The sequence below is a fragment of the Cyprinodon variegatus genome, unplaced genomic scaffold, assembly GCF_000732505.1.
Source record: "Cyprinodon variegatus isolate N-32 unplaced genomic scaffold, C_variegatus-1.0 Scaffold80, whole genome shotgun sequence".
NCBI classification, from domain to species: Eukaryota; Metazoa; Chordata; class Actinopteri; order Cyprinodontiformes; family Cyprinodontidae; genus Cyprinodon; species Cyprinodon variegatus.
Genome location: NW_015150533.1, coordinates 1,277,827 through 1,290,420, shown reverse-complemented (window position 1 = coordinate 1,290,420; position 12,594 = coordinate 1,277,827). Strand labels below are relative to the sequence as shown.

The window sequence follows — 12,594 nt, the reverse complement described above, 5'->3', positions numbered from 1 at the left end:
TCTTAAATTGATTAGAGTAACTTGTTTATTTTGAGTCTGAAATACTTAAATTATCTTAAATACCTGGATTATAACTTAATTATTTTAAGTTTATAGTTCTCAAATTATCTTAAATTGATTAGAGTAACTTGTTTATTTTGAGGATGGAGTACTCAGTTTAACCTGAATGAATTAGATTACAGCAGCTGTGAGTTTTCAGAACTGATAATATATATATATATATAAATACACCCATAATATTCAGTTCAACCTTATGTAATCTAACTTTGTGAAACACACTTAGCCATTGCACTCAAAGAGCAGGGGAAGGATTATTGTAAAAAGTAAACACATGGGACGGATTTTGGTGTTGATGAAGCTAGTTTAGCTGGCTGAGGTCATAATAAAATAAAGCATATTGGGGACCACGCAATGCACGCTGCGGAATAGTCGTGTGTTTTTTGTCTCCTGTCTAGGTCGAAGTAAATCTACAATTTAAGACAACAACCCACCGTGTGAACTGAAACAATAGTTGTGGTAAACGCCGACATGTCTCTAGATGATTTTTTTGTGCCTGCTGCATCGAGTAAAAAGAAGAAAGGAGGTCGGAAAGTTGGGGCTAATGCTAGCATACAGTATTACGTCCTACATCTTTATTGGATTATTTTCCAGTTAATAGTTTGTTACCTAATGATCCTTTTCTTTTCCTTCCTACGTTTCATATTGTTAAGATTGCAGTGAACAATTTGCAATTGTTGAAATGATTCTGAGAAGTAATTGAGTAAATATGTTTGAAAATCAGCTTAAGTTAAAAGAAAAGCTTAAAAAAAAGAGTTTTAAAACGTCAGGTTGCTAGAAACCCTGTTTGTCCGATTCAAATATAAACATATGTTAAGGTTGTTTATGACCTATCTGGTCCACTAGAAATTCTTTATTTTCCCAAATCCTATATCCAATTATGCTCCAATGTGCCTCATACTCATCTAGTAAATTATCTGTTTGATTCTAACTGTGGATGTTTATTTCCCTCTGCTCTCCAGGGTGCATCGATTCTCCTGATGCTAAATGCGTCCTTGCCAAAGGAGCAGGAATTTAAAAAAGGGATAATTCAGTATCTGAAAACATTTAGTGGATTAAATACAGAAACTAATGACCTTTGGAACAGCCTTACACAGGTATGTGTCTACTTTAAAAATGGTTGATATTGTTTTCATACGTAATCACTAGGAATCAGTCAGTGAGTCATTGATTCCATTCTCATTTGATTTGATCTTGTCCTTAATATGCAGTTAAAACACAGAAAAGTTGTAATTAATCTCATCTTGAGTAAAACGAATCATGGCTGAAAACCCCTTAATATTTTAGTCCCCAAACAAGCAATTGTTTTGCACATTGCTTTGAGTATGCAAAAAAAAAATCAGGTGAAGATCAGAAAAAGTCCTTTCTTGGTTTAATTTTTACATAAGTACTAGATATTCTGCTGGATTCAAAATAGGCACTTTTGTTAGTTTGGCTGCAGAAATGTATATTTTATCAGTTTTGAATTTCATGGTAAAAAAAAAATTCTAACAAAATGAGTTTAAATATGTTCCAGTGAAAATCATGAAAGAAAAAACAGAAATCTGCACCGGCAGTTAAACTAATCAGTGCAATAATAGCCATAACCTGTTATCATTACTACTGTTTCTCGCAGCCTGAAAGCAAAATTCTGTTCCCGCCCAACAGTGATCTTATTTCATTAGTTTTACAGTTCTATATACTTTGTTTAGGTCTTATGATCTTTATTTTAAATAAAAAAAAAACTAAATGTGGATCATGTAAAAGATTTGGTAATGACTTTTGCACCATTTTTTAAACAGAAGCTTGACCTAAATGTTAGAATATATTTTCTTATATTCTCCATAAAGTTTTCATTATTTAGTTGTAAAACTACTTGTTTGCTTTCCTGTCTGGATGTGGAGGTTTCCACACAAAGTCAGAATATTTCCGAGATGATGAGTACATGGGCATCACAGAAAGGTTTCCCATTGGTCACCATGAGTCGTAAAGGAGATAAAGTGATCCTCTCTCAGGAACCCTTCCTGCTCACATCTGACAGCACCACAAAAGGATCCAGGTGGGTTTTTCATCATCAGGCCAGTCAGTTCCAGAAATGCAACATTAAACACAACTCTGCTGCGATCTCTGTTTGTAGACTGTGGAACATTCCCATCACATACGTGAATGACAGCTGCAGTTTGGCCTCTGAGTGCAGACAGATGTTCACTCTGAAAAGCAAGACAGGTAGAGTACAAAGCTTTAGTTTGATGTAGATGTCGTTGTTCAGGGTTTTGTGTTTAATGATGAATGTTTGTGTGTTTAAGAAAATCTCAAGGTGCCAGAAAGTGTGCAGTGGCTAAAACTGAACTACAAGAACACTGGTTTCTACATTGTCGACTATGGGAACGATGGTTGGAATGCTCTCACTGATGCCTTGTCCAACAACAGCACTATTCTCACGCCAGAAGACCGAGCCTCACTAATACATAACATCTTTGCTCTGTCCAGGTACACACAGCACATCTCAACATTGTTTTCAAACTTTGAGGGGACCCAAATAAATTATGTCATTTGAGAGTTAATTTACTTAATTGATTCAAATTTATCAAAGCACATTTTGACTGAATGAATGCATCGATCCAGTGTTAGGATGTAGGTGATGGCCGTTCGGCTATAAAAGGAAATTTAAGTTGATTTAAAATCACCCTTCAGTTAATCTGCACCCTCAGCTTAGGTGTATTTCATCTTTATCATGAAAGAAATTCCATAGATCGATAGATGAAGATTTGGTCAGACTAGTTCACACGGACCAATCAAGTAAGTCTTGAGTCTAGTGATCTTGTGGAAGGGAAGGACTTTCAGGTACCAATTGAGTCCCCTTAGGTCTAAAATGGGGCGAAAAGAACCTGTCTTTTTTGCCACAAGGAATTATGTTGAGTAGTACTGTCTGGGTTGCCGTAGAGGATCGACAGCCTCAATTGCCCCCTTGCCCAGGATGGAGGAAAGCTCCTTTTGACACGGCATGAGGGGGAGGCCTGTGTCAGAACTGGAGCCTGTAGCAATGGGTTATTAGTCACAGTAAAGGCAGAGCCCATAGCTATTTCTAGGAGGGAAACAGCACTAAACACTGAAAAACAGACCCAGTTCTATCATCTAAGATGAAAGATGTTGATTGCTGGGTTATTTAGGCCTATATAGATAAGGACAATTTTAGCTTCAATTCTGGATTTAACATGAATCCAATGAAGGGAAGCAAAAAGGCGAAATGTTATCTCTCTTTTTAATTTTCACCATAATTCTACCTGAAGCTTCTTTTTCTCTCTATATTCTTTTATTAAAGATCAATTGTTAATTAATATTTCACTGTAACATTGCCTCTTTTCCTCACTGCGCTGGTTGATCATTAGACTGGGACGGGTACCATTTGAACAAGTCCTTAGCTTGCTAAACGCCATGTCCAACGAAACGGGGACTGCACCTGTAAAAGAAGCCCTGCTGCAGCTCAACCGCATCAACAGACTGCTCGATAAAAGACAGGAGTCTGGCTTGGTAGCTCGCATGAAGGTACTTGTTATTTAAATGTTTTGGAAAGTCAGTAAATATCAAAATAGAATCTAAATGTTAAAAATAACTATTTTATATTATCTGTAGGTCGTAATTTGAAAGCTGTAGCAATTCTTTATGTTGTATCAGTGAGATTGCAAAGGTTTGTTTTTTCCTCCGTTTATGGTGATAATGTATTCATGATTTTTTTTTTTCCTTTTCATTCAATAGACATACATTCTGAATCATTTTGGTTCTTTAATGAAGAATCAATCATGGGAAGAGGAGCAGAGTCTATCAAAACAGGAACTGCGCTCAAGCCTTGTCTTCACAGCCTGCATTCTGAATGAAGAAAGTTGCATCGACAAAGCCAAAAGCCTGTTCAAACAATACAAGGACTCCAATTTCACCATGAAGTAAGTGCAATATCTGTGTGACCTTTGAGTTAATAATATAATCTAAGATCTTTTGCAAACTGTCTTGAAATGGATTAAAAGTTGACAGACTTTATTTTGTATTCCTTTAGGATCCCAGGTGATTTGCAGCAGGCTGTCTTTACAGTGGCAGCTCAGTCGGAAGATGACTGGAAAACATTGCTCACCTTGTACACAACTACCAGCAATGATGCTGAGAAGCGGAAGATACTGAAAGGCCTGGCTTCTACTCAGGACCCGCGTCGTATTGTATGGTGAGGGTCTAAATGCCTTTGAACAGATTTATTAAACTGAATTCCTTCCCAGTTCTTTCAGGTTGTTACAAAACATTGTTTATTTTGGGGATTTCATGTGATGAAAATCAAAGCAAAAAAAAAAACAAAAAAAAACAATATGACAAACTTTAGTTTAATACCCCTAAATAAAACCTAGTGCAGTCATTTGTGTTCAGAATTCAACAAATTAGTAAATGTAGTCTGTCTATTAGTTGGTCAAACTTTTCACTTTGGAGACGTTGCTTTGTATGAATCTGTTCCCATAGTAGCTATTTTTCATGAACTGGACTTTATCTAAGATTTTTCAGAAGATTGTGAAATAAATTCTTAAAAAGGCTGTTTGCAGTTTGCCACCAGTCATGCATTGAAACATGATTACAGCAAACAGGAGGAAGAAGGTATTCTGGTCAGATAAGAGTGTCCAAAACACCAAAACAAGTACAAAACCGTATTTGTGATAAAAAAAACAATGCCTACCACCTTGAACACATCAAAACAGGGAGGGCGCCACAGCAAGCTGTGGAAATGCATCTCCTCAGCAGGGACGAGGAACCTGGTTTAAGTTATTTGCAAGTTGAAAGGAGCTGAATACAGGCAGTCTAAGAAAATAAGTTGTCAGAAGCTTAAGACCAGAGTCTTGGATGAGATTCCTCTTCCAGTACAACAATGAGCCTTAAAATAATGCCAAAGATTGAAAGGATTGCAAGTTTAGATCAAAACATTTACCATTGTCAGAATGACTAAGTAAAACTCCACACCTTGATCCAGTTAAAAATCTGAGCTTTTTAAAAAAAAAAAAAAAACAATAGGCACAATTTCAGGCTCCAGATGTACAAAGTGGGTGGAAACAAACCTCCTAAAGTCTGGTACCAGTAATCGCAGAAAAATTGTTTCTGAAATGTTTTTTCAATTTTCAAATGTACACCACAGTTTTCCTTGTTTTCTTATCTAAAAGAAAAACATATTCGAATTCTTTCAGTTCACAGTTATGTAGAATTCTTATTTAAAATACAGCACTCCATAATACCAGGACCAGGTTGGATTCCCATTTAATTTCAAGCTGCTGTCTGAAAACGTCTCAGTGACATTTTCATGAAGGTTTACTATAGCTATGATATCACATGTGTTTACTACCCTGAACAACACAGCTTTTATTTCTATGCTCTGGATATAATTCACACTAAAATAAAAATAATGTCTAGTACTGACAGGACTTATTAATTGAAAATATATAATACTTTTTCTCTTTCTTTCTCCAAGCATTTAACACTTGTGGCCTTGTGCATTATAAGCGACATTTGAACTTGTTGTTTCCATGTGTGCAGGATTCTGAAGGCCAGTCTGAATGGCGCTATCATCCAGACACAGGAACTGCCTCTGATCATCAACACCGTCTGTAACGGTTTTATTGGTCATTTGTTTGCTTGGGATTTTATTCAAATAAACTGGGACCGCCTCATAGAGAAGTAATTATCATAATATCAATTCCTTTTTAAGAACATTTAGGTCTTAATTTAACCTGCAATAAAAAGGTCAAAGATTCTGAGTGTCCTTAGAGCTTTCCCTTTGTCTGACTAGGTTTCCTGTGGGCTCTTTTGCCATCCAGACAATCATCAAATCCACCACCTCCCAGTTCTCCACACAGGCACATTTTGACCAGGTATTTATAAATATGACAGAAATATACCACATGATTGACCAACATGATGTAACGCATAATAATGAACTTAGTAGAAACACATATTCAATCCCCTCTGCTCAGATGTCTGCTCAGATAAAATCTAGTGTAAGCAGTTGCCTTAAGAAATTATGTAATTAGTACGTACAGTCCAGATAAGTATAATTTGATGTCAGTATAAATTCAGTTTTTCTGTAAAAGCCTGTTTTTCTTTATTGGGGTCAGGAAAGTTGGGCGGAGATTAAGGGTATCTCCAATGAGTAAAATATGGGGCAATTCTAAAATGTGTTGACAAACCAAAACTTATACAGAATTTCACTTTCGAGCAAGCAGTGAAATGATTTGGATAAAAGTATATCCTGGAAGTTGGGAATTTGTGGTACTTCATATCTTATAATCTGGTTGATGTTCCCAAGCTGTGAAGCACAGAAGTAGCGACAGAGAAGAAACCATCTTTAAAGCTGGTAAAGAAAATTCCCCCTAAAAACCTAAAGCAGGATTTATAAAGTATTGAGGCTAACTATAGAATCAAGTTTTTTTTATTTTCAGGGTTTTTTTATATGTTATACACATAGAACTTAAAAATAAGATCCAAATGTACACTACTTGTGCTACCAGGTTATAAAAACCAAGAGAATACATAGATCTTCTAATGAAACATAAAGGGAATAATTTCAGAACAATAGTATATTAAAGCCTGTAAACCTGAGGGACTAGAGGTTCTTTGATCCTTTCTGTCTTATTTAGGTCCAGGCTTTCTTCTCCAACCTGAAGCAGCGTGGCTCCCAGATGAGGAGCGTCCAAGAGGCTCTGGAAACCATCAGGCTGAACAAACGCTGGATGGAAAGCAACTTGCAAGCTTTGGGAAAATGGCTTTAAGAATGTTAATTCAACCTGAACTCACCTCAATAACAAGCAGGTGGGGTGCATCTTCAAGACGGCAGCAGCGTTTGCACTATTTTTGGACTCTGTCCCTTAACTCCCAGTATCTGGATTAGAGCACTAATTAAGAGCTCATTCTGGATAAAAAGTTTCTGAGATGAGTCCTGTCAGTTTTACTTGATAGCTCAGGGTGGTTCTGATTGTGAGTCTGACTCGCCGGTGTCAGACTCAACATACACTCCTCGTATTTTATGCTGTCGACCAAACCTCCTCCGCAGTTCTCATCTAAACCTTGTGCTTTATTAGACAATCATGCTTCAAAGAAAGAAACAAACCTCCTGTAGCTCCTGCTGCATCTCAGGCACCAAGCTGTTTAAGCTATAAAATGTCCTCTTGATAAATCCAATTTAAGATTAATGTCAACATCCCTAATGTATGTGTGTGAAGACACGGCAGGAGAAACATGCAGTTGTGTCAAATAAACCCCTATTACTCCTTTTACTAGAGCACTTAGCAATGGGGATCATAGGTTAGATGATTGATTGCTTAAAATGCCAAACTGTTTTGGCATTAGTTGAATGTAGTAAGAAACCTTCCCACTGTGTGAAGTCAAGGATGGACTGAAAACCAGGGCAGATTTTAATCACCCAATGTGTCTTACAGCAGGTGAGAGCAGGCAGCAAACACTGGAGCCAAATGGTCTCTTTATTTTAGTTACTCCAACCCTAGCTCTGATCCATATGTTTTATTCTGCTTTTATTGCCTCTAACCTTTTTTATTTTGAGTATATACCTGTGTAAAGTGTAACTTTAATGTAAATATGGTCAGCAGTGAGCTTTTGAAAATGTACAATTTTAGACATTGAATTTGAATATTTCACAACCTGGTCTCTGTTGTCTGTGTACATTGTAAAGTCCAGGTTATCTTGAGTTAAGGTCAAAGCTTTTTTTGTTACTTCTGTATTTAGACAACCAAAAAGAAGGTTTTTTTCTCATGAATGTTGTGTTACAAGGGCTACTGTGCATATTAGAGGTACAAGACAGATGTTAGAGATACCAGGCAGATGTTAGATTCCAGGCAGATGTTATCTGTTCGTACATGTTGACCGTTTTGTTGTTGCTCTGGTGTTAAGCAGGAGTGTCACGCCTCAGAATTAGTTATTTATTGAAATGTTTTTAAAGACAAATCCACGTCCAGAGAGGTACTTTCACTTCCCTGTTGCTACCTTTATTAACGTTTCCATTAAAGTTTCTTCTGTTTCACATGTTTAAAGACTGTGTATTTACATAACAGCGAGTGCCACTCCTACCTATAAAGATGCTGTAAGAGATCTGAAGAAATGTTCCTCTAAATGGTACCTTGAAAAAGGACGGGTTGACAAAGCTCTTGTCATTGATGGAGACAGAGCTGGATTAAATAAATTATCTAAACTAGGCTGACTGTATTTTTTGGGCCCCTCTCCAGCGATGTTATTTATGAATTGTAATTTAAGTTACCAAAGTTAATAATAAAAGTTAATTCACATCTTACATCACTTAGTCTTTGGTTACGACGTGTTGGTTCTTTCTATATCAAAATAATTCACATATATTAAACATTGTATGAGGCTTTTATTTACACTGCATTTATACATTACTGCAAGGCTCTACTAGATGCTATTAAATTATCCTTATCCGAATGTTATTAAGAAGGTAGTACCAGTAAATCACCAATAAGTCTGAGGTTAACATATTAAATAAGATAAATGGAAGCTATTGCATTTTGCAGAATATCATAATTACATTTTTTCATTAAATTGAATAGTCAAATGCAATATTTTATCAGAAAAGATTTAATATATTAAGTACTTATAACTAGAAGTTGGAGCTAATTAATTAACAAGTCATTCAAATCCAGGGTAAAACCAAGTAACTATTAGTCAGATGATTATAACTGTAATCTTCTTACCAGGGTCTTTCCCATAAAAGGTTGGACTCCTGGACTGGCTGTTAGAATCCAGTTCTCTTTCACCAATATAGTAATTTATTAGACTATTGCTATCAGCAGTTATTAATCACCAACCAAGAAATTTGAAACCTCAAATAAAGCTGCATCCGAATCTTTTTGGGAAGTATACTGCCTCACCAAAAATACATTTTTGACTCATAAGATAATCTTTGATTTTTATCAGAGCTTTAGATGCAATCATTTTGATAAAATAATGAATATTATGTATCCTAGTTCTGAGGTAGATTAATGGTGTATATATTAAATATTACATCCATTACAAAGTTGCAAGGCTGCACAAAAAGCCTTTATTGATGCATGGTAAAGATTTCTGTTGGCATTATTAGTTGATTTAGCAAATAATGAACTCTGTGGATTAACACAGTTTTATTATCTTAGTCACCTATTTGGTGTATCATTAATCAATCATCTGTTTATTTAAGATAATACTTCCTCTTTAGAATTAGATTCAGCCTGACAAAAGTATGCATTCATGTCGCTCTTAAACATAATACCCCTTCTTCTCTACGACATAAAATCACTGCAACTAAGTCTCATTGAAAACTACAGTTTTTTTTATGTCAAATACTGGTCATTCATTAATCGCGTAATTGTTTTTTTTTTAAGCTCCTCATGTAGCTTAAACTGTTTTATTTCCCCTCCTTTCTTAACTCCCAGGTTTTACGAATTTCCTATTTTTCACCGTTTGTACAGTTGAATTTCAATCATTTTATTAGTTTTCAGCACACATCTGCATCAGCACAGACCATCTTTTGAAGAGAATTCAGTGTTCATAGCTGCCAAATGTGGTTAGAGGTAAATTATTTAACCTTCCTGTTTGTTCACTTGCACTTGTAGCAAGAATACAGAGTTAGTGTTTACTTCTAGATAAAAATCTAAAAAAAAAAAAGTTTCTAACCCTAAATGTTGTAACACTTGTAAATTAAAATATAAATCTTGAGAGAACAGCTCATCTGAAGACTACTTAAAGGGATTTCTACTTCAAAGCAACTCACTGACAATCAGAATGTAAGTACATGTGTAAAAAGGTAATCAAAGAACCACAGCAGTGCTGTAAGGCATAATATAAGTGGCACTACTCTTACTTTCACTTTTAGGCCATTATATATCTTACCAGTAGATGGCAGTGAAGCTCTTAAAGTAAAAACGATTCTCAGGTTTTGCTTGCACCAATCAGTTTTGGTGGATTTGTACTTTTAGGCAGATAATTAACCTTTGAGTGAGAAGCTTTCAAATTAAAAGAGAAGGACAACAAGTATAAAGCCTTGTTGCTCCCCTTCTTGTGTATAGAATCATTACATAATGGTTAAAACTAAGGAGAACCATTATGGGGTTTTGGGGTTCTGTCATGATCTGGGCACTGAGGACCGGCTTAACTGCTCCTCTCATTCACCTGTCCAATTCTGTCCGGTTTTCTCATAACTGCTCATCTGATCCAACTGCCCCTGCCTCTATTTATAGTGCTTGCTCCCAGTCATCGGTGCCAGAATATTCAAGCTAGTGGTAAGAGTATTTTAGTGGAGATGATTGTTTGTGATGCTAAACTTTTCACTCTGTGGACCTCTAGGCCTGTCCATTCCCATGCTGATCTGTTTGCTTGACCTGTCTTCAGATTCTGTCTTATTCTAATGTGGACTGTACCTGGATCTTCCTCTTGGCTTCGCCCTTTGAATATTCTGCCTTCCGTCATCTTCTCAGATCTGATCTCCTGTCAGTTCTGTGTCCGTCAAGGCTTCGGCATCTGGAATTCTCTGTTCGGCAACCACTGTGTCTTGTCACCTGACCGGCTGGTATCAACCTCGTTTTCTGGGCATGGACTGAATTCTAAACCAGATTAGTGACTCACACCTTCAGATCATCCTCCATCAGGTTTTCGTGGTCACTAACCTGTGTTATCTCTTGCCAGAGATACATGCCCTGGATACCCTAGCCGCTGCTGCTGCTGCAGATCTGCAAACTCTTTGTTGTTGCTTTGATAAATGCTTTTAAGTTATCCAACTGTCTGTGGGACAACAGTGCCTGAATACTGAGTCCCTCTGTTCTTAGTCATCAGATAATATGTGAGCCACACCGTCTCTTTGAGCGTCTGGGGACAGGGTCAGAGAGACAGTTATTTGACAGCCACAGCTACACACAGAAACAAGAAGGGTTGAATTAACAAACATTTTCAAGTGTTTCACTAAGATCAAGTTATGCATTTTGAACATTCATATTATGAATGTAAATTGTGTGTTTAAAGAAAGATCCAACTACCTGAAATTACTGAGAAGTAAAAGACAACTTATACTGTACTGTGGATTCAATCTCCAACCCATCCAGAATTAAAATGGTTTGAGTATATGTTTGCTAATTTGTGTATTGGTATTGCCATCTTTAAATCACTGTTATTGCATAGATAAATTACTTATATACTCTTAATATTTAGATATAATAAAATTCTTCCATTATTGAATAAAGCAGGAATGAAGCAATTCTGACCTATGACCTCAATGCCAACTTTAAAAGATTTATCCACCCCCTGAGAGTAGCCATCCCTACCCTTATTGACTTTGCTGATTGGCTAGAATACGAAAAGCACTTCCTGAACAACTGTTCTAACTTTAAGACTTTGAGCAAAGAACAGAAGGTGACTTGGATTAAAACAAATACTAAGTGTTGTGGACGATATCACCAAGCGGCAAAGTGTACACTTGGAGCTCCCTGCAAAACCTGTGGTAAGAGACATCTGCTAGTACTGCATGAGGTGAATGAGAAAGCAGAGGAGGAACAAGCATCAGTTTCACCTTCAGCAGAAAGCTGCCTTGTTAACACTGCAAACAAAATCATGTATGTTGACCGGCCAGTCTACAACTGCAAGGTGCTACTAAAGATCAGTACGGTACTCCTGAGAAATAGTGACAAGCCCCTTGAGATGTATACTGTTTTAGACAATGTATCAGAGTGGACAATACTGCTTCAGTCTGCTGCCAAACAGTTACCTGTAGGCCTTAAAGGAAGTAAGGAGGTCCAGGGGTGTGTCTTTCACAATTTTCCCAGCAGCCAACCCGAACAAAGTGTATGGCATCCACAATTCCTTTACAGCCGAGCAACTGAGTTTAGCAGAACATTCCCATCCAGTTGTCTCACTCCAGCAGAAGTATAAACATCTGTCAGGTGTGCCTCTGCTTCCTCTAAACAGAGTCCATCCCATGTTGCTGAGTGGTGCTGATTACGCACACCTCATTACACCTGTGGAGCCGGTCAGACTAGGACCACCTGGTGGGCCAGCAGCAGTGAAGACTCTCCTTGGGTGGACACTACAGGGACCAGCTCAAGCCATTGAATCCATCACAAAGGTTCACCTCCTCTCCTCTTCTATATTGTCACCCCCAGAGCTGTTCTCCTGTGTAGGGAAATTATGGCAGATGGATGTGCTCACTTATTGCAGTAAGAAGTTACTAGTTAGGTCTCGACAAGATCAAGAGACAGTCATGCTCCTAGAAGAACAAAAAAGAGTCATTGTCAGTGGTGTTGAGCATTATGCTACACCCCTTCTTTGTATCAAGAACATGCTTCTCCAGAATGCCACACCAGATACAGGTTTGCCTCTCCTGAGAGGCATAGAGAAGTGCCTAGCCTACTCCCAAGAACAAGCTGCTGCTAAGCAGAAGGAGATAGAAAAGTTGGAGATGTTGGTGGATCATCAATCTGAGACCAGTGATGAAGTTTAGTATACCGTATTTTCACGACCATAAGGCGCACCGTACTAAAAGGCGCA

At 37.3% G+C, this 12,594-nt stretch overlaps 1 protein-coding gene across 2 annotated transcripts in view; it reads left to right on the top strand.

Moving 5' to 3' along the window:
- Window positions 1-8,349, top strand: part of lnpep (leucyl/cystinyl aminopeptidase) — a 37,592-nt gene extending 29,243 nt beyond the window's left edge. Inside the window, exons 13-22 of one of the 2 annotated variants that reach the window (XM_015373062.1) lie at window positions 1,020-1,154; window positions 1,941-2,095; window positions 2,174-2,262; window positions 2,343-2,526; window positions 3,426-3,582; window positions 3,793-3,977; window positions 4,088-4,249; window positions 5,596-5,736; window positions 5,849-5,930; window positions 6,696-8,349. In XM_015373062.1, coding sequence (XP_015228548.1) covers window positions 1,020-1,154; window positions 1,941-2,095; window positions 2,174-2,262; window positions 2,343-2,526; window positions 3,426-3,582; window positions 3,793-3,977; window positions 4,088-4,249; window positions 5,596-5,736; window positions 5,849-5,930; window positions 6,696-6,827 — 1,422 coding nt within the window. In that variant the 3' untranslated portion in view covers window positions 6,828-8,349. The remainder of the gene's footprint in view (window positions 1-1,019; window positions 1,155-1,940; window positions 2,096-2,173; window positions 2,263-2,342; window positions 2,527-3,425; window positions 3,583-3,792; window positions 3,978-4,087; window positions 4,250-5,595; window positions 5,737-5,848; window positions 5,931-6,695) is intronic. The other variant, XM_015373063.1, reaches the window with a different exon arrangement.
- The last annotated feature ends 4,245 nt before the right edge of the window (window positions 8,350-12,594 follow it).